The sequence below is a fragment of the Dysidea avara genome, chromosome 3 (genome assembly GCF_963678975.1).
Source record: "Dysidea avara chromosome 3, odDysAvar1.4, whole genome shotgun sequence".
Lineage (NCBI taxonomy): Eukaryota > Metazoa > Porifera > Demospongiae > Dictyoceratida > Dysideidae > Dysidea > Dysidea avara.
In genome coordinates, this window is record NC_089274.1 from 45,842,576 (window position 1) to 45,863,977 (window position 21,402).

Genomic DNA, 21,402 nt, shown 5'->3' on the forward strand with positions numbered 1-21,402 from the left:
CACCGATTTCACCAGGTTATTCATCCAGTTCAGATCGGGTGGTCCTGTTCGTCCGGTACTATTCGTCCCACAGTGTCACCCATAACTTGAGTATCAAACACACTAGTTGTATGAAGGTAAGTTTTTGGGTGAGTTCAAGGCGAGCTAGGGTTGGAGCGAGCGTCTTCGCTTCGCTCGCTCCAACCCTAGCTCACCTCAAACTCACCAAAACCTTACCTTCATACAGACAGTGAAAGTCATCATTGTGCGTAACTGGCAAACGTCATGTTAGCGTTAGGGTTGGGTTCAGCTTTGGTTTCTTCTTTACCAGGATTTCTTCTTATATAGGTTTCTTCTAGAGTGATGTATATAAGGTAGAAACTAAGAGAGGTCGGTAGCTGGGAGCCATGTAGCATAGTGGTTACGATCCTTGCCTCACACACTGGAAGTCCCGGGTTTGATTCCCGGACAAGTCATGATATTTTTTTTTCGTTTGAGAACCCTTTTTGTCTAATTTTTTATTCATACGAACCGGATTACGTGGACCGAGCCAGACAAATAGCTTGGTAAAATCGGCGTCCGGAACCGGACAAATAGCCTCTACCTAGATTATATTCCTTACGGATATAATTTCTGATGGAGGGTGCTGCATGGAGGTAATGGTACTAGATAGCTTCACGATAGGTCACAAGATCACACCCATTCTTCATTCTACGCATTGTCGATCTATCGATTAAAACCACGATGACACACCCCTTTTGCACTAGCTGTATTTCAGTGACCACACACCTTCAGTTTGGAAGACTGACTCGAGATGTTCTATAATCAATCAAAATCACATCCCTTTTTGGGCAAACACACATCTTTGCAGGCTGACTCGAGATACTCTAACACAGCAGTCACCCTAGTAGAACAGTCACATGTTTATAGCTAGCTGTATGCCAGCCTTAGCAAAAAGTAAACAATCTAGTATATTAAAAATTATAAATTTAAAAATAAAATAGGAAACCAAGTGATAAAAAGTAGTGAAACAAGAGAAGAACGATGGTAGCTATTACAGCATAGCTCGGTGAGAAATTCCTACTTTGGCATTGAACACAAAATATTGGCTATATCATGACAAAGTAGGGATTTCCTACCAAGCTATGCTATAATAGCTACCATCGTTCTTCTCTTGTTTCACTACTTTTTATCGCTTGGATTCCTACTTTATTTTTAAATTTATAATTTTTTATATACTAGTCAATTTTAATATCTCGTGAAATAAAAATTATGTTTTTAAAATTTCGTGCTCCACACAGAGGACTGGATAAAACTTCCTATCCACCCCAAAAACACCTTTGCTGTAAAAAAAGGCATGTCCATGAAACTACAATTACTTGTAAAACAGCTCAGTAATTGTAGAGAAATACCCCATGAAAGTAAAAATAACTGGCAACTCAAAGAGCTGATAGCTGGAGTGGCCAAGAATCAATCTTATCATACAACCAACTGTTATGCATTCGCTGTAAAATAGGTGCACCCATCAAAGTGAAAGTAACTGACAACTGAAACAGCTGATATCTGAATCGGCCAAGAATAAATGTTGACATACAGTCAATTGCAATTAACAAAAATTTAACATTGAACCTGTATCATTCAGCTGTGTTATATTCACTGTAGCTACGTCCTAAATTAATTTCATTTAACTCTAATTGGCTGGTAATTTGGCCGCCTTTTATAACAGCTAGTGTATAGAGCAAAAAAGGTGGCCAAATTACCAGCCAATTAGAGTTGAAAGAAATTAATTTAGGATGCAGCTACAGTGAATATAGAACACAGCTGAATGATGAAGGTTCATTATTAAATTTTTGTTAATTGCAATTGACTGTATGTCAACATTCATTCTTGGCTGCTTCAGATATCAGCTGTTTGAGTTGCCAGTTATTTTTACTTTCATGAGGTATATTTCTCTACAGTTACTGAGCTGTTTTATACAAGTACTTGTAGTTTCATGGACGCATCGTTTTTTACAGCAAAGGTGTTTTTGGGGTGGATATCACTCATTTTGTCAGTGATAGGCTCACTGAGGGAAAATTGGTAAAAATGAGATGATATTTGGAAATGAGAAATTAAAATGTATAATATTATCTTGGGATGCACCCATTGATTACCTTCATTTTGTTTTACAGTGTTATAAAAGGCATGCATAACTACTGCTTGTTTTATTACATGAGAAGTATGAATTGAATATACTGACTTCTCTATTAGAGAAGATCTATCTTTATACTGTGACATTCTTTTACTACAGTATTTACAATATCTCATATCTGCATGTGGTAAATGCTTCAGACACCTTATGCTCAAATATTTGCATAATTATCAAGTGCCTAATTATACAATTCAAAGTTACTACACAGCTAGCTTTTGACTGTTCTATTAGAGTAGATTTATCTTGACTGTGAAATTCAATACAGTATCTCACATCTGTGGTAAATTATACTTCAGGAACCTTATATGCATACTCAAAATTAAGCTAGCATAATTAGCAAGTCATGAGTGTCTAAATAGTTCATGGTGTTCTTATTTTGTGTTACAGTATTGACAATTACTGAAGGTTTGTGGATTTTCTAGGTCACATATAGAAGATGTAAAGGCTGGAGGTAAAGCAATAAGGCATCAAGTAATTCAGCAATAAAACTGGATGTTAAAAATCAAGAGTCTAATTTCTTATAAGAAAAGTCAAAATGCACTCTTAAACTAATTAAACATCCCAATATATTTCAAAATGTAACTTTACTGATATAGCTATATAATAATTATGATGCTGGTAATTTTTGCCCTGACTTTTGTTCTGCAGGCATATATCTCATATATCATTGTACAGAAAATTTGATTCTGAAATTCTGATTCTTAGCTAGTTATAGAGCTACCTCATGCACATTTCTCATAGTACATGGATGTATATATCGAGCATGCAAATGTAATAATATAGATAGGCCCCGGTCTATTATGCCCAAACTTTACCTATTATGCTTTTGAGCATTGCTCAAAATTAAGCCTATTATGCTCAAAATTATGCTTTCAAAATCAAGATTATGCTATAGAACCGACTGTTTTATTAGAGTATATTAGTGTTTTCTGACTGCTGTATTAGAGTAAGTGACTGCTCTATTATAATATTTCGACCTTATTTCTGCAAAGTGTGAATAACCAACAAAGAAACGGTTTAATAAGTTATATTACATGTTTTTAAATGTGAAATGCACTAATAATACTACTGACACAACAAAGAAGAATGGCTATAGCCACTTGAGTGTGTTCCTTTCCAGTTGAGCGACGTTTTTGGGTTTCTTCCTCGAGGTAATTTGCTGTATAGTCTATATGATGTTATTCCCTATATTTTGCATTCATGTCTTTATTCAATTAAGACACACATATGTACAACTGCATGCATACAGCTATATACGCATGCATGAATATTACAGTAACAAAAAGTTATTTGCTATAGTCAACTCTCACTATTTGGTCTTTAATAGATCTGATTTGTGGTGGAATAATGTTGTATTGAGAACATTCACACAGCAAGACTGGTTAGAAAACTTCCGGATGTCTAAAGAAACATTCATGTACATTTGCAACAAGTTATCTCCAGCATTGGCAAGAACTGACACAGTGATGAGAAAGTGTTTATCTGTTGAATAACGAGTTGCTGTTACTCTTTGGTGCTTGGCAACTCCAATTGAGTATTGTACAATTGCCCACTTGTTCAGCATTGCACATTCAACTGTGTGTGAAATAGTACATGAAACCTGCCATTCTGTGGTGGATGTATTATTAAAGGAGTACATTAAATTCCCCACTGGTAATTGCCTGACTAGTGTTGTGGACAAATTCAAAATGGGGTGTCCCTCAGTGTGTTGGAGCTATTGATGGCTGTCACGTACCGATTTCTTCACCAAATCATTTCCACATAGACTATTACAATAGAAAGGGTTGGTATTCAATGTTAATACAAGGAGTTGTCGATGCCAATTAATGTTTCCAAGATGTGTGTATAGGATGGTCAGGAAGTGTCCATGATGCGAGAGTGTTTGCTCTTTCTACCCTCTATAATAAGATTGAACACCACCATATCTTGCCTAACAACACCATTACTGTATCTGGAGTTAGCATTCCACTATACATGATTGGTGAGTTGACCAAATGCTATTTCAACAACAATCCATGTCCTGCACACTATATAATTGTCATTTCTTTGGTTGCTGGTTAAATCTGTGTTGTGAGCAAAGTAGCAGGTCATGGTGTGTAATTTGGGAACAGATAGCAACTGAGATCAAGTGAATTTTAGGATTGTTGACAAGGTGTATGGACCAAGTACCAAATAACTGTGGCTCTCTTATCATTTGCCACTTACATCATCAGAAGTCCTGGAACATCAACCATAACTTCAAAGGGTAGGCTGAGTCAGATGTTGTACATGAGGTTTGGTCATTCCACACAACTTACATTTGAACGGAGAAAGTATGCGTAGAGGCGACCCAGTACTAGATAATGTTAGTGCCAGATGGACTGTAGAAACACTAGTGTATTAAGTGGTATAATGTGACGATAGTTGAAACACATGACAAGAAATTGAGTGAATTATATCTAAATATGCTTGTTTTAGAGGTTTCAACAAGAAAATGATGAAACCAAGCTTTTTTAAAATCACGAACCGCATGAGAGAGATTGAGAGAGATTGCACAATTCAAGGCTAATATTACAAAACCATCCCTACACGTAAATAACTCACAGTAGTGGCCGTGCGTTTTAATCGTGGCATACGCTTTGTAGTTTCTTGGCCACACGACTCACTACTGTGAGTCTTGGCATAGCTAGATATTATCTAGAGTTATTGTAGTGTAAAAGTATGCATGATAATAAGCAGGCTGGTACAGGGTTGCTTTCTTTAAAAAATCAGAAAATGAAACACGAATTTTCGAATTCAAACTGTCTTCATCGCCCAAGACAAGAAAAGCCAATTCTTCCTCATAGTGATGTGATAAGGTTGGATGCATAGTCTATCTATTAGTCTGGAAAGGATCTGAGAGTTCTCACCATCTAAGTGAAGAGCGTCACAATTTTCGTGTGTCATTCCACAGGATTCTCTCAATGGTGCCAAAGTCCTTTCCACTACGTCTGATGCCACACTAGTCACCTAATTTTGTTTATAATGATGATAAATGATGGTCCAAAATGTTTGGTAGAATTACAGTTCCAGTTCTAATTCTAGAACTACAACCTTTAAGATTACAGTTCTGTTTTTAGTTCTGCATAATTAGTTTAGTGCTTCATTTCTAAAACAATGCACAGTGTGCACTAAACTATGGGTTTTGATTTATCTTAATGTTATTTAAACAGGGAGACAGCATCAGTAAAAGCTGTTTTTCAGCTGTGCCCTGAATTTGGTTGTGTTATGTATTTAGGCAAAGCAACTACTATAAAACTAACTATACATGCAAGGCATTGATGCTCCAAGGCTTTGATTATGAGGGATGATTTTAAGTTAATTGTCAAACATTAAACCAGATGTAAACACATTTCAGAATGACAGAAACACCTAGGTAGAGGGAATTATTGGTTTCACTTCAGTGTTGCATTGGGCGTATACAATCACTGGACTGGATTTGTGGACTAGACCAGTGGACAGACCACATGGACTGGTCCAGTGGACAAGCCATGGACTGGACAAGTTTCTTTCTTTTTATTGCAAGTATTTAGGAAACTGGTTGTAACTACAGTATTTTTTCCACAGCAGCACTAAATTTAGACTATACATGTAGGTGGACCTGTCAACTTACAGCTTGTATATGGAAAAGCAAGATCAACAGATAAACTACAGCTACTTGATTTTGCTTACATGGATGCCCATACCTTGTGTTAGAGGATGTATGTCACTACTATAATATTGAATGTTAAGAACAAGAAGGATGGTGGATGCACACGTACACACAGAGCTAAGAGTTTAACTGTAAATGGAAGTATTTAATACTTTAATTTTTAACAGCTATTTTGCACGTATTTCAAGATTGACTAGCAAACAATTCCTGCTCAAAACATTAACACAAATTGTTATTTATAAACAACCCTAGAAAAATGAACAAGCAATGCAAGTGGGCAAAGTTGATAGGTTCATTTGCATATTCTACACATGTGTAGCAATATCATTTATTTTATAGCAGTATTGCTAAGTTCAATATCTCAAAAGCATGGAAGTTAAAAGCCAAAATTGTCCTCAGATACAAGAAAGAATTAACTCTAACAATGTAATGGTTTCTCCAAGCCTGAATATTTATATAAGGCATGAGTCCAGTTGTCCAGTTGTCCAGTTCAGCCAAGTGTTTCTAGCTATACAACCTTTTGCATCATTCTATTGAATACTTATCAGTTCTTGCTTTTATCAGTACACTAACTGTAGTCTTTTAATGAGCATCGTATTTGCTATTTTTATTGATAATAACTAAATGATTATGACCAATTTCAGTTCCAATATTAGTTCCAGTACTTGATAAATTTTCTTTTTAGTTCCAGTTCTAGTTCCAGTATTTAGGAAAATTAATTATTGTTCTAGTTCCAGTTCCAGTATTGAGAAAAGTAAAAGTATTGTTCCAGTTCCAGTTCTAGTTCTAGAACTGGAACTAAAATAAAATCGTTGGTACTGGAATTACTTTTAGTTCCAGTAATGAGAACTGGAATAACACTACTAGTAAAGATTTGAAGCTACTACGGAGCATGAGAGGTGAAGTCAAATATGGATGATTTAGCTGCCTCCTCGAGCACAGCTACTTCTCACTACACGTAATGACGATTACAGCTCTATGCCATTGATCTATGTTATAATGTACACCCTTTGGTGGTAGTTACATGGCAATTTCTACCACTACGATTTCACTATGGAAAAGAAATCTTCAACGTTTTCTGACACATGCCAAGCACATTTTGTCAATAATTAACTTCAACCTCTATAAGCCTACTCTCTACCCAAAGTTGTATATCCTGTGGTGAAATTCATACATACAACTAATGAATTAACCTTACAATTCAGCAACAAAACAAACAAGCAGGAAAATTGAAGGATAATATAATGTGAATTTATGGAAACACTTTTACCTTGAAATTCCGTTGCTATGTCAGATAGTAATGACTTAACATGCTGATTGGTGTGGAAACACCCCAGGGCAGTGTGCACTCAGCATATTCGAACAGTGCACACCCCTGGGGTGCAATCACCACTTACTATGTATTTAGTATGCGTGCATACAAAATAGACATGTATAAATTTTTTATGCTTTAACAGAAAGGACAGTACATGCATGGTGAAATTATGCGCATTAGGAATATGTAACAGTCATAATTAATGATGCTTGTTGTAGCAGCATATGATTTATGTGAAATGATAAGTAGCTCTTAGTTCAAACACACATTGTGGCAAAGTGTATTGCGAAGGCCACAAATAACAAAAGTGAATCGGCAACACAAAGAGCAGAAAGTCAAATCATCCATCTAGCCCAGAAACACAGTTGCTGACCACACGCATGCAGTATGTAGGTAGATGGAATAATATATTTATATGTGGAAATAAACTGCAGTAAACGCATCGCTATTGAAACAATTGACAAAATACAATGGGACTATGCCACCCGGCAGGATGCAGCAAAACACAAGTAAACAGCTGGAGATTCCTGTAAGCAGGATCAAACACCGATGCCCCAATGATGCAAATCGTAGCCTTGCATGTATGGAAGCGAACAGATCACACTCATACTGCCAAAAGCAGAACATCATACATGCCAACGCAAATGCAGCAACATGCATACCAACGCAACACGACAGCACACATGCAACAACACGCATCCAATGACACACCCGCAGCAACATGCATGCAACAACACACCTGCAATGCCATGAATGCAACGACACACCCACAACAACAGCACCGGAAAAAGTCACAGGAACGAACACACAGCATAGCCCATAAAAAAACCACACACAACCCAATGAGCAAAACCCACGAGCATTGATTTGGCATACCACGCTCGCAGACATTCGGAGAAGAGGCACGAGCGAATCACACATGCAAAGACAGCGTCAATCAGCCGTGTGCTCAGCAAAAATGGAAAAACCCAACATGGACAATCCAAAGCACCACGCAACCGACTGCGTAACAGCGTCGTGGAGTCCACACAGCGATGTAAGTGCGTGCATGCACAATTAACAAATATTTACTGTGTATGCGCAATTAATAACTGTTTTCCCAATGCAATAGTACTTACTTCTGAAACATAAATCAAGTAAACCATGCCTCATGAATGCATGGTTTATCTGCATTAGAAGGAGGAATAACAATGCTCTTGCAAACACCTATCATGCATTATTGAGGATAAATGACTGAGAGATATTCATTCGTTTACCGTAATGTAATTCAACTGTTCCATCAAAAGTATCCCAATCACTTAAGCTTGATAAATATCAGGGAATGAGTGTAGTGAGATACCAATACTAGCAGGAATGGCAGGGAGCCTAAAAGCATATCCTAAGGGTCCATAAGTATCCCTTTGGACAGCTGGTGTAGGATATAATCAGCCTTCATCAGTCACAGGGGCAGACAGGATCGACAACAGGCTGATGTACCTTTCACCACTCATGGCAGAGAGACAACAGGTTTTCTGGTTGTAATTGCAGATTGAAATATTTAATAATATTTAAGACTAGTACATGATGTCCTGTGATCACACAGGCTGTATGCTGAAATGTATGAAGAATGTGTGAAGAACGTGTGCTATGATGTACAAAAGTTGGGAACTGAGGGCATTGGATGGCATAGCAGTTGCACATAAAGGAAATTGAATGCACAAGCTACCAAGTTTTTGTATCCTGTAAAACACCAAATACTTACTATCACAGACAAAGCTAAGCATGTAATAACAACGGAAATAGCATATGTATAAGCGAAGGGACAAGCAGCAGCCATAATAGCTTGTGATTATAACATTCATGCAATATCACGCATGCAAATATCATGCATGCAAATATCACGTATGCAATAACAGGCATGCAAATATCATGCATGAAAATAACACGCATGCAAATATCACGCATGAAAATAACATGCATGCAAATTTCATGCTGAATGAGCCATAAAGAAAATACAAGCTGCCTAGCTTGTGGTATTTATCGAAGCCACTGTTTAGTATTAAAGTGCCCAATAACACCATCCCTAACCCTCAGTAACCAATCCTACAATAAGGTAGCAACAGTCCATGCATTAGTGTCGGTCAGTCACAACATTGGTCACAAAACTGTGAGATGACAGAAATGAGATATCAACAAAAATGTGCTTATGGACTGACATAGGTGCTTGCCTACCATGTGGAAAGTTAAGAAAGGTGCAGACCATGATGAACATAGCCGTATGCCTGGCTGTAGATAATAGTCAGGGAATTTTAATATAATCTGGGAATAAATTCCTTACCAAGAAATTTTTTTACCAATGTGTTTGTAAAGGTGTCTACTAACCCTCCTCAAAAGATTTAAACACAACTCCCCTAGGGGAACCTGTGACAGCTGCTGGAAGTTGGACTACCCATGAGCCTTATTTGGAAATATTTGAAATTGTCTGATTGCTGTAAGCATAGTGTGAAATGTCAAACTACATAACTCAAACTATATTGCACCCTTCCAGGGGTATATTTATGGGGGAGGCTAAGGGCACCCCCCTTTCCCTTTGCAGAACAGTGTCAGTAAGTACTATTCCTAAAGCAATAGCCATTATAATTAAATATTTAAAGCATCTTTATAATATGAAGGACATAATGCATTCCTGACAATATTTATATTACTGTACCTCAGTATACTGCTCCCAATAATGAGTAGAGGCAGAAGACTAGCTGACCAACCTTGCTCCAGTCTGGCTCATAGCCATTACTCCCTAATGTCCCTCCATAGCCACTGGGGTCCAAAGACATGCTCTGCAATAGCATCCAGTCCTGGGTTTGTAGATAGGCACAGAGAGAATGCTGTGCAGCTGCACCCTCTGTTAAAGGTAGAGTTTCTGGTTTGATTAGCCCAGCTGCTGCCTTTCATGAGAACATGCTGTATCGAATTGCAGCTAAGGCAGTACTTGGTGCATGGTAAATGTGTTGGAAAATTTAAATGCCACTCCTGATCACCACATCCCTACTAGCCTGTACATCAAGGAAGGTGTCCATGTGTTCATCAATGTCCCCAGCACAAAACCTGTCAAATAGAGTGGTTTTCCCATGGCTGGCAATGGCAGAAACAGTATCACAACCAATAAAGGCACGCCAAAATAGCAGGTAGCGCCTCTGTCTTTCAGACAGAGATTCTTGGATTCTCCTGACATCATAAGAACCCTTTGACATGGTAAAGAAGAGTGGGGTAAAGACCCACTCGACCTCACTGACTAACCTTGCTCCAGTCTGGTAGTGGATGGTGGATGGCTTTTTTACATGGTGAAGTGGGAACAAGGCCATACTTGTCAGGAGATTGCTGACAGTTACCCGAGCTACGTACAGTATCTTGGCAGGTACACTCAGAAGATCACCGTGGTGTTTGATGGCTACAGCAGCTCACCTAAAGATCATGATCACATTAGGCGTACAAAGAACTCCTGCTGTGATGTACAGATTCGACCAAATATGATGCATTTGACACCAAGGGCAAAGTTCCAAGACAACACTCATAACAAGAGTGAAATCATCCATCTCCTCTCGTCAGCATTCTAGAAACATCAGATCACTGTAGAGCTGTGTGATAATGATGCTGACACTTCAATTGTGAAGGCTGCATTGGCTGCTGCTAAGGATGACTCCGTTGAGGTCAGTGAACCCCATGGATGGTTGCTATGTTGTTATTCTATTTCTTATTATTTTCAGGTGCGGGCAGAAGATGCTGATGTGCTAATAATGCTAATACATGACAGTTCATACACCAATCATCCACTCTTCTTTACCACGTCAAAGGGTTCTTATGATGTCAGGAGAATCCAAGAATCTCTGTCTGAAAGACAGAAGCGCTACCTGCTATTTTGTCATGCCTTTATTGGTTGTGATACTGTTTCTGCCATTGCCAGCCATGGGAAAACCACTCTATTTGACAGGTTTTGTGCTGGGGACATTGATGATCACATGGACACCTTCCTTGATGTACAGGCTAGTAAGGATGTGGTGATCAGGAGTGGAATTTCAATTTTCCAGAACATTTACCATGCACCAGGTACTGCCTTAGCTGCAATTCGATACAGCACGTTCTCATGAAAGGCAGCAGCTGGGCTAATCAAATCAGAAACTCTACCTCCAACAGAGGGTGCAGCTGCATAGCATTCTTTCCGTGCCTATCTACAAACCCAGGACTGGATGCTATTGCAGAGCATGTCTTTGGACCCCAGTGGCTATGGATGAACATTAGGCAGTAATGGCTATGAGCCAGTTCCAACATTAGACCCTATGGCACCTGAGGAACTTTTAAAGTTCATAGCTGTAATTGTAAAGGAGATTGTAGCAACTGACAGTGCAACTGTAAGAAGAACGATGTCAAGTGCATCTCAGCATGTGGAAATTGCAAAGGAATTACATGCAAGAATTGCATTGATGATGGAGAGTCTGGAGAAGACCCAGACATTGATTAATGAGGCAATTGACATTACTAAACTAGTCCTTAAGAAATACACGAGTTATAAAAATAATTTATACCAACTAATAATAATAATAAAGAGTGAATATGGTCTTTTCATCAATTTCAGGAGTGGTTTAAAGCTTGCAATGTATCAAGACACACGATAGTGTGTCGTGCGGCCAAAGAAGCCGGCGCGCCACACCGTGAGTATATTAAAAGGAAGAAAGAAAACGCAATTGTCACACCTATGTAGCTCTGTGATCCCTTATCCGATTGGAACCAAATTTGCTACAGACGTGCCAGCCAGTTATGGGAGTCTACATACCAAATTTGAAGAAAATAGGTCGAGCTATTTCTGAGATACGAGCGAACAAAATTTCATTTTAATTTCTTCGTTTTTTTCTTCTACTTCTTCATTTTGCACACTTCGCAAAATCCGCCATAAAACACGAATGCGTGCTCCAATCGGGCTGAAATTTGGCACACTTGAAGGACTCATTAAGGCGGATCTCAGTACCAACTTTGGTAGGAATCCGAAGGACATTCACGGAGTTATGATCAATTATTCGGGTAAAATATGGTCGAAGGTCTGTCACGCCCACAGGGTAAACCCCTTTAAGGAATGAGTTGAAAATTGCTATGTAGATGGAGTAACCATCGTAGGAGTGCCTTTTTGTGGTTTGAAAAGAATCGAGATAAAGACCATGGACATATGACATAAAACCCAACCCTGTGTCACAATTACGCAATCGATTTTTATGAATAAAAAACTATTAGTTTTCACGCCTACCAGGCAAACCGCTTAGAGCAGTGAGCTGAAAATCGGTGTGTAGCTGGAATAATCATCATAGAAAGTCCTTGCAGTAGTACAGAAGAATCGGATTACAAACCACTGAGTCATGATTCGAAAGCCAACTACGTGTTGCAATTGCGAGATCGAGATACTCTAATAGAACAGTCACCCTAATAGAGCATTCGGCTACGTTTATAACTTACTACATCAAAGAATTATATTACATTGCAAGTTATTCTGTAGGGAATTCAGCTACAACCAGTTAATCTGATAGACAATTCAGCTACAGGCAAGTCGCCCTGTAGAGAGTCCACCTAGAAACAAATCACCCTGTAGAGAGATCAGCTAGAAGAAGTCACCTTGTAGAGTTCAGTTACAAAGAAACTATGCACTATGTAGAGAGTTCAGCTGCAAACAAATCACCCTGTAAAGAGATCAGCTAGAAGAAGTCACCTTGTACAGAGTTCAGCTACAAAGAAACCATCATGTAGAGAGTTCAGCTGAAAAAAATCACCCTGGAGAGAGTTCAGCTACGAAAAGATCACCCTGTAGAGAGTTCAGCTAGAAGAATTCACCCTATAGAGAGTTCAGCTACAAATAAATCACCTTGTAGAGAATTCAGCTACAAACAAACCGCCCTGTAGAAAGATCAGCTAGAAGAAGTTACCTTGTAGAGAGTTCAGTTACAAATAAACCATCATGTAGAGAGTTCAGCTGCAAAGAAATCATCCAGTAGAGTGTTTAAATCACCCTGCAGAGAGTTCGGCTGCAAACAGTTCACCCTGTAGAGAGATCAGCTAGAAGAGGTTACCTTGTAGAGTGTTCAGCTACAAAGAAACCATCATGTAGAGAGGTCAGCTGCAAACAAATCACTCTGTAGAGAGATCATCTACAAAAAGATCACCCTGTAGAGAGTTCAGCTAGAATAAGTCACCTTGTAGAGAGTTCAGCTACAAAGAAACCACCATGTAGAGAGTTCAGCTGCAAACAAATCATCCTGTAGAGAAATCAGCTACAAACAAATTGCTCTGTAGAAAGATCAGCTAGAAGAAGTTACCTTGTAGAGAGTTCAACTACAAAGAAACTATCATGTAGAGAGATCAGCTACAAACAATTCACCCTGTAGAGAGTTCAGCAAGAAGAAGTCACTTTGTAGAGAGTTCAGCTACAAAGAATCCATCATTGAGAGAGTTCAGCTGCAAACAAATCACCCTGTAGAGAGTTTCAGCTACGAAAAGATCACTCTGTAGAGAGTTCAGCTAGAAGAAGTCACCTTGTAGAGAGCTCAACTACAAGAAATCACCATGTAGAGAGTTCAGTTGCAACCAAATTACCTTGTGGAGAATTCAGCTGCAAACAAATTGCCCTGTAGAAAGATCAGCTAGAAGAAGTTACTTTTTAGAGAATTCAGCTACAAAGAAACCATCATGTAGAGAGTTCAGCTACAAACAAATCACTCTGTATAGAGATCAGCTAGAAGAAATTACCTTGTAGAGAGTTCAGCTACAAACAATTCACCCTGTACAGAGATCAGTTTGAAGAAGTTCTTTGTAGAGAGTTCAGCTACAAACAAATCGCTCTGTAGAGAGATCAGCTAGAAGAGGTCACTTGTAGAGAGCTCAGCTACAAACAAATCACTATGTAGAGAGATCAGCTAGAAGAGGTCACTTGTAGAGAGCTCAGCTACAAACAATTCACCCTGTGCAGAGATCAGCTAAAGAAGTTACCTTGCAGAGAGTTCAGCTGCAAAGAAACCATCATATAGAGAGTTCACCTATAAACAAATCACCTTGTAGAAAGATCAGCTAGAAGAAGTCACCTTGTAGAGAGTTCAGTTACAAAGAAACCACCGTGTAGATAGTTCAGCTACAAACTAGTGACCCTGTAGAGACATCAGCTAGAAGAAGTTACTTTGTAGAGAGTTCAGCTACAAAGAAACCATCATGTAGAGAGTTCAACTACAAACAAGTGATCCTGTAGAGACATCAGCTAGAAGAAGTTACCTTGTAGAGAGTTCAGCTGCAAAGAAACTATTATGTAGAGAGTTCAGCTACAGTACAAACAAATCCTATAGAAATATCAGCTAGAAGAAGCCACCTTGTAGAGAGTTCAGTTGCAAAGAAACCACCATGTAGAGAGTTCAGCTGCGAAGAAACCATCATGTAGAGAGTTCAGCTACAAACAAATCACCCTGTAGAAATATCAGCTACAAGAAGTCACTTTGTAGAGTGTTCAGTTATAAAGAAACCACTGTGTAGAGTGTTCTGTAATAAATATATGTATTATATATATAATTTGTACATTTACTGATAAAATCAGAAATATTTAAAGTATTTAACATCTGCTTCATCTTTTCTTCTTCCTGTGGTAAAGAAAAAAAGCTTTGGGGTATACAAACACAAAAAGAAGTGAAATCTAATCAAAAACAGCTAAGCTGTAAAAAAGGTGCGGCCCCAAAAAGGCCATGGTGAAAAAAGATGTGAAATCCAAGGTGGCGGCCAAGAAATTGCTGTGATGGTAGGTTAATGGTAAAATTTTTAATAATGACAATTCAGGTGAATTTTGTGCCAAGACCAACTTCACCTGAATTGTTGTTATTAAAATTATTACCATTAACCTACCATCACAGCTATTTCTTGGCCGCCACCTTGGATTTCACATCTTTTTTCACCATGGCCTTTTTGGGGCCGTACCTTTTTTTACAGCTTAGCTGTTTTTGATTAGATACATATTAAACCACATGATTTGCTGTACTAACAGCAAATCATCCATTTTCAAATAAGGTCATGGATAGTCCAACTTCTGGAAGTTGTCACGGGTTCTCCTAGGGGAGTTGTGTTTAAATCTTTTGAGGAGGGTTAGTAGACACCTTTACAAACACATTGGTAAAAAAATTTCTTGGTAAGGAATCTATTCCTAGATATGCCAAATATCTGCTAACATTCCCTGACTATAACGCTGGCTGTAGGTTTGTGGAAGATAACGCTAGTCTATATCTTCAAATTTACTATGTATGGTATGCTGAACTGCACATCTACAGCCAGTGTAGATAAATACCAATATGTACAATTGTATGCATACGGGAGGCTTTTGCTCGTTAAACAGTAATTATATGCATGGGCGGCCGACGAATGGCCTTGTTTTTCGAGCAGAGGTAAGACAACTGCACTACGCTACAATAAAACTAAATTTGCTCACCAGTGTAAATAAATACCAATAGTAGGCATTCCAGTATCCGAGATTTTTTAATAAAAAAGTTCTCCGTATATTCCCCAATAGAACCCTGGCACAAAATGACAACTCGTGTTTAACTTGGGATTGTTCCGTCATCCGAGCTCCAATGAGGATGAAAATCGCTGTGGAGTTTGTCCACACGCTGATCATCATGAAAATCTTAGTTTTATCATGCGCGTTACATATAAGTAAGTTCTGTGTTGTTTTGTAATCTTTTCAAACCTTGTAATGTATGTAGAATACTTTAAAAAACGTACTGTCGGGTGGAAGGTAGTCACTGGTGCTTACTTTAAAGTGCGTAGTTACTTCACTCGGGTTAGCGATTTTCAGCTCCAGAGCAATTTTCTGATGGCTGTGTCATCAGCTCAAAAGTATAAACCACTTCAAAGTCGGCATAACAATGCCATAATTGAAACCACAACTCCACCTTAGGTATTGTTGCATCATTGTGGCACCTCCACTTTAGTTTTTTACCTTTATAAGTTGCTAACTTGATGTTTTTACCAACTTGAGATAGCCACTTGCCTATGGGTATACACCACTGTATTGAGAAGTGTGCAGTAGGTGAAACATATTTGCTCACCACAAAGCATACAAAGATTGCTGAGATCCAATAAGACCTGAAGTTACTCTCATTACATGTACAAATTTGCAGCTAGGAGCAACTGCAGTTTCATGATAGTCCAGATTGCTAGATGGCTTCCTGATTCAATTGTGCCATTTTTCCTTGTAAAATGTATGGGGAGCCCTGGAGAAAAAATGTACCTTTTTTCAGTTTTTAAGCACTGTGCATGCCAAAGTAGCTAATTCCAACCCAACAAACTATATATTTCTGAGATCGACAATCAATACTCTATCTATTGAGCATATAAAAAGCCCATTTTTCCAAAATTTAAAAATCGGTCTGGAATGCCTACCAATAGGTAAAATTGCATGCATATGAGAGACTTTTGCTCGATAAACACTAATTATATGCGTGGGCGGCCAACGAACGGCTTTATTTTTTCGAGCAGAGGTAAGACAACTCTGCACTACGCTACAATAACGCTAAATTTGCTGAAAACACCGAAAACGCTCAGCCACAACAATATGTTGTGTCAAACTAGACGCCAGCTCGTTTTCGATTATGCAATACTGATGATAGTTTAACACTTCATAACCGCAACAGCACGTGGCAATTATATAAAAGTTTTATAATGGAACAGACTCACCGGGAATCATCAACGGTAGCCATCGCATAACTGAGAAAATCCTATCCAATATTCACAGAATCGGTACAAGGCTCTACCAGCTCATCTTTCACGCAGCCGAGTGTCCACAATGTCCGGTTTATCGCCATGCCGCTTCCGCTAGACTTCATTATCTCTGCCGCAAATCGATCTTGAGTGCGACTCTCCAGTGACACCAAGGATAGGGTCCGCAATGAGAAAAATCGATATCCTCCAATCAACTACCTAACTATTGTCATGTGCTAGGCTAAGTGTAACTTGAATAACACCAGCGTGGCAGCCAAGTTTGTTACTTTCTTCTGGTAGAAAACGATACAAATGTCTTAAAATCACATGATTTTCGCTGCAGCGGTTCGTAGGGTTCTTTGTATGCCATGATATTCACTCTCAACATTGTTCAAGTAGTCTATCATCAACTCAAAGTATTGGTGGTTTGATTTTATTGGTCAGATTCTGGTGGCAGCACGATCTGTGCAGCTTTTTGACGACAGACAAAATGTTTCTTCCTCTGGAGCACAGGACAAGCAGAGCAGCAACTGCGCCGTGGATCAGCAATGACCAGTACTAGGTAAAGTACCTGCATGCGGAGTATGGTTATAATTGAAGCTTGTTAGCCATCTGGCTGAGCCATCTATATGCTGAAATTCGGCCAAAATGATGCGATTTTTGCGAACAAATACCAGAATGGTTGATACATCAGTGAGATAGTCTCCAACAGCAAGGATATGAAGTTTATAAACACCTAACAATACGGCTATCTCGCCCAGTAAACGCATAGAGCAGTCCAATGCATGAAACAGGCACTCAGGTGATTGATATTCAAATCTCCGAAAATACAACTATAATCTATTCCAATGACCTTAAAATCACTTGGAATCAAGTGACAATCAGTTTGTGTGCGTTAGGTTCAGCATCTCGACTCTAAGACCCTTCCTACAATACCATCATAGTATAAAACACACCTGCACTGGCCCAGACCACGCCTGAGTGAACAATTAACACAAATATTTACAAAAGGAGCACATTGCATGGTTCCTATTCAGAAATGAAAGCGATTTCATGGGTATTTCCGCAATTTGAATTTCAATCTCGTGAGTGCCTATTTCATGCACTGGATTGCTCTATGCGTTTACTGGGCAAGATAGCCGTATTGTTAGGTGTTTATAAGCTTCGTATCCTTGCTGTTGGAGACTGTCTCACTGATGTATCAACCATTCTGGTATTTGTTCGCAAAAATTGCATCATTTTGGCCGAATTTCAGCATATAGATGGCTCAGCCAGATGGTTAACAAGCTTCAATTATAACCATACTCTGCAAGCAGGTACTTTACCTAGTATTGGTCATTGCTGATCCATGGTGCAGCTGCTGCTCTGCTTGTCCTATGCTCCAGAGGAAGAAACATTTTGTCTGTCGTCAAAAAGCTGCACAGATCGTGCTGCCACCAGAATCTGACCAATAAAATCAAACCACCAATACTTTGAGTTGATGATAGACTACTTGAACAATGTTGAGAGTGAATATTGTGGCATACGAAGAACCTAAGAACCGCTGCAGCAAAAAATCACGTGATTTTAAGACATTTGTATTGTTTTCTACCAGAAGAAAGTGACAAACTTGGCTGCCACGCTGGTGTTATTCAAGTTACACTTAGCCTAACACATGACAACAGTTAGGTAGTTGATTGGAGGATATCGATTTTTCGCATTGCGGACCCTACCAAAGACAAAACCTTTTCTGTCCACGAACACACCATGCACTATGGCATGATCTCGTGATCTCAAACCTGTCAAGCCAGTTTATGACAATGAATCATTATGATGTCATTATGTCTCACGTATCCTATATACAAGATTGGTTCAACTTCTACCTGAAACAAAAGCGTTTGTGATACTAGCTGTGACTGCTAACATACAATGCCTCTCTAATGGACCTTACAGTCAACTCAAGGATTCTGTGTTGCTGAATTAAATTACTTTACTCGAAAAGCTAATTTATCGCTAAAGGATGCTGGCTTCATTTACTGTGGTATGGTATGTAGATTTGCAGTGTATCCACACCAAGGCATGTTACCTTCAATTTATTGCATTGCAATAAATTAAAATGTAATTTATTATTAACAATAAATTGAAGTTAACATACCCGGTGCATCAGGCGCTAAGAGTAGCTGGAAATTATCAGGCGCTAAGAGAGATTCAAATCTAAACCCAAGCTCACATGATGCGCTGTATCTCGTGAACCGCCACGTTGCCTGAAGTGTGAAAAAATCGCAAGCTTAGAAATTCTCAGGAACGGAATTGCTGCTGGCGTATTACCCTGTGGGATAGCTACTACCCGTCGCTGAAATTGTGAGAAAGCCTGTCGCTAATAATATTGTGGATTTCGTTGGACCGCGAAAGTTCCGCCGCCAATAACAGCTGAACTCAGCCGCAATCACAACTAGGATACATACCCAACGTTGTCTACGCTCCAAGCACGTAAGTCCGTTTTGTTTGTGTTGTGTCATTTGAATTTGTTGTTCACACCTGTAGTAACTTCATTATTGTAATGCCAGTGACCCGGCGCGAATCTCAGGACCTCCCTGTAACCGAGCCTTACACCCTAGTAGGCGCTCCCAAGCCTCAACTGGCAGCGTTGATGGTAAACGCACTGAGGTCACACCTTAAGCATTACCATTTGGCTACAACAGGAAACAAGGCTGCATTAGTAGACCGCCTCCACAATCATTTGTCTTCACTTCAACCAGGAAATACCAATCCTGCGAGTGCTGCTGGCTCACAAACAACCACCTCTGTAGCAAATACTAATGGTTCTGTGGGCTCTCAATCAACAACTTCTGTTACCCACACAACGAATTCCAATGCTCAACCAGCAAATTCCACCACACAGTCCACACATTCTGGCGCTCTGGCCCTGCCACAACAACTTGTCGAACAGCTGGCCACCTATCTTCAGCAACATCAAACCACAACTGCAAGAAACCAGGGTAACACTGTTGATGATGATAACTTGTCTGTTGCATCGGGGCCAACTCACACCACCATGGTAGCTCCAATTCAAATGGCTACATCCACTACTGCAGTAGCATCAGCTACTTTAGCACCTAGTGCCACATTTGCTAGAACCTCACTACCGACAATCACACCTGCTCTGCCTACCCTGCCATCACCTATGCCACCAGTCAACCTCACCAGGACTCAGCTACCGGTTATCCCAACTAGAGTCATTTAAAAAGAAACCTTTGTTATATTGATAACCATAGCACTATTGTCTTACTTTTATTCTTCTTTTATGAGTAACAAACCATTGAAGTTTATTGAGTATGCTTCTTTGTTGCTTGCCAGACCAGGATTTGACCCGGAATAATTTAAACTGAGGAGGGCGATAAGAACTATGCTTCGGGGAGTCTCAAGCGAGCGAGACTACATTTTGAGTATTCGATCGATAACTAAGCCGATAAGTTTGTGATTTAAAATCAGTCGGTGGGTTTGGTTCCACGTAGCTACTGTGAGTTTACAGACAGCAATTGGGTGTGGCTTCGTGCATACCTAGTAATACAATTTTCCGATATTAAAGTGGGTGTGGCTCACAAAAGTACTTATCCTGCTGTAATACTAGACTATATACAACTCGTACAATAATCGATTTGTGGGCATGGCTCCACGTAAGCTTGCAGACAGCAAAGAACATAGTTTCGTGCTACAGACTGCACCTACTAATAAATGGGTGTGGCTGAGCATATTTTTGTAACGTGATAAGTGGGCGTAGCTCATGAAAGAGCTACGCAACTATCGTTTATAAGTTCCACGTCGTCAAATGAACAATTTCGTTTCTCACGTGATCCAATCCGGGTCAGACCCATATAATTTGTAAAGCGGGTCGGACCCGGATGACCCGACCCGGTTTCAACGCTGATACAGTACTATTGTACTATATATTAATGGTTTAATGACACCTAAAACTAGTCTTTCTTTTAAATTCAACTATCCTAGTACTTCACACTTACGTACCTCTTCTACACATAGTTTCATTACTACTCCAGTTCCCATCACTCTGACAGGTCCTAGTGTCACTACCAGTTAGCTCATAACCAGTGTTACATGTGAAATTACAAGTGTCTTCATAGGAAGGAACTCCATCATCTCCCATTAAACAAGTGATCATTCCATTATTAAGATCAGCAAGTGATGGACAGGGAACTAACAACAAAATAATATATTCAGTTTTAGTAAATAGTTTAAAACTAATACCTCTTCTACACATTGCAACAGCTCCACTCCAGTTCCCATTACTCTGACATGTTCTAGTGTCACTGCCAGTTAGCTCATAACCAGTGTTACATGTGAAACTACAAGTGTCTTCATAGGAAGGAATTCCATCATCTCCCAATGAACAAGTGATCATTCCATTATTAGGATCAACAAGTGATGGACAAGGAACTAAGGAGCACCAAGATACAAAAGATATAGTGTGTTGTGTGGTAAAAGATGTATACTGCCATTTAACAAACACAT

At 39.2% G+C, this 21,402-nt stretch overlaps 1 protein-coding gene across 1 annotated transcript in view; it reads right to left on the minus strand.

Moving 5' to 3' along the window:
• Positions 1 to 21,402, minus strand: part of LOC136248556 (adhesion G protein-coupled receptor L4-like) — a 215,115-nt gene extending 193,713 nt beyond the window's left edge. Inside the window, exons 1-3 of the mRNA XM_066040325.1 lie at positions 21,384 to 21,402; positions 21,139 to 21,327; positions 20,899 to 21,087 (exon numbers count right to left, since the gene is read on the minus strand). Coding sequence (XP_065896397.1) covers positions 20,899 to 21,087; positions 21,139 to 21,327; positions 21,384 to 21,402 — 397 coding nt within the window. The remainder of the gene's footprint in view (positions 1 to 20,898; positions 21,088 to 21,138; positions 21,328 to 21,383) is intronic.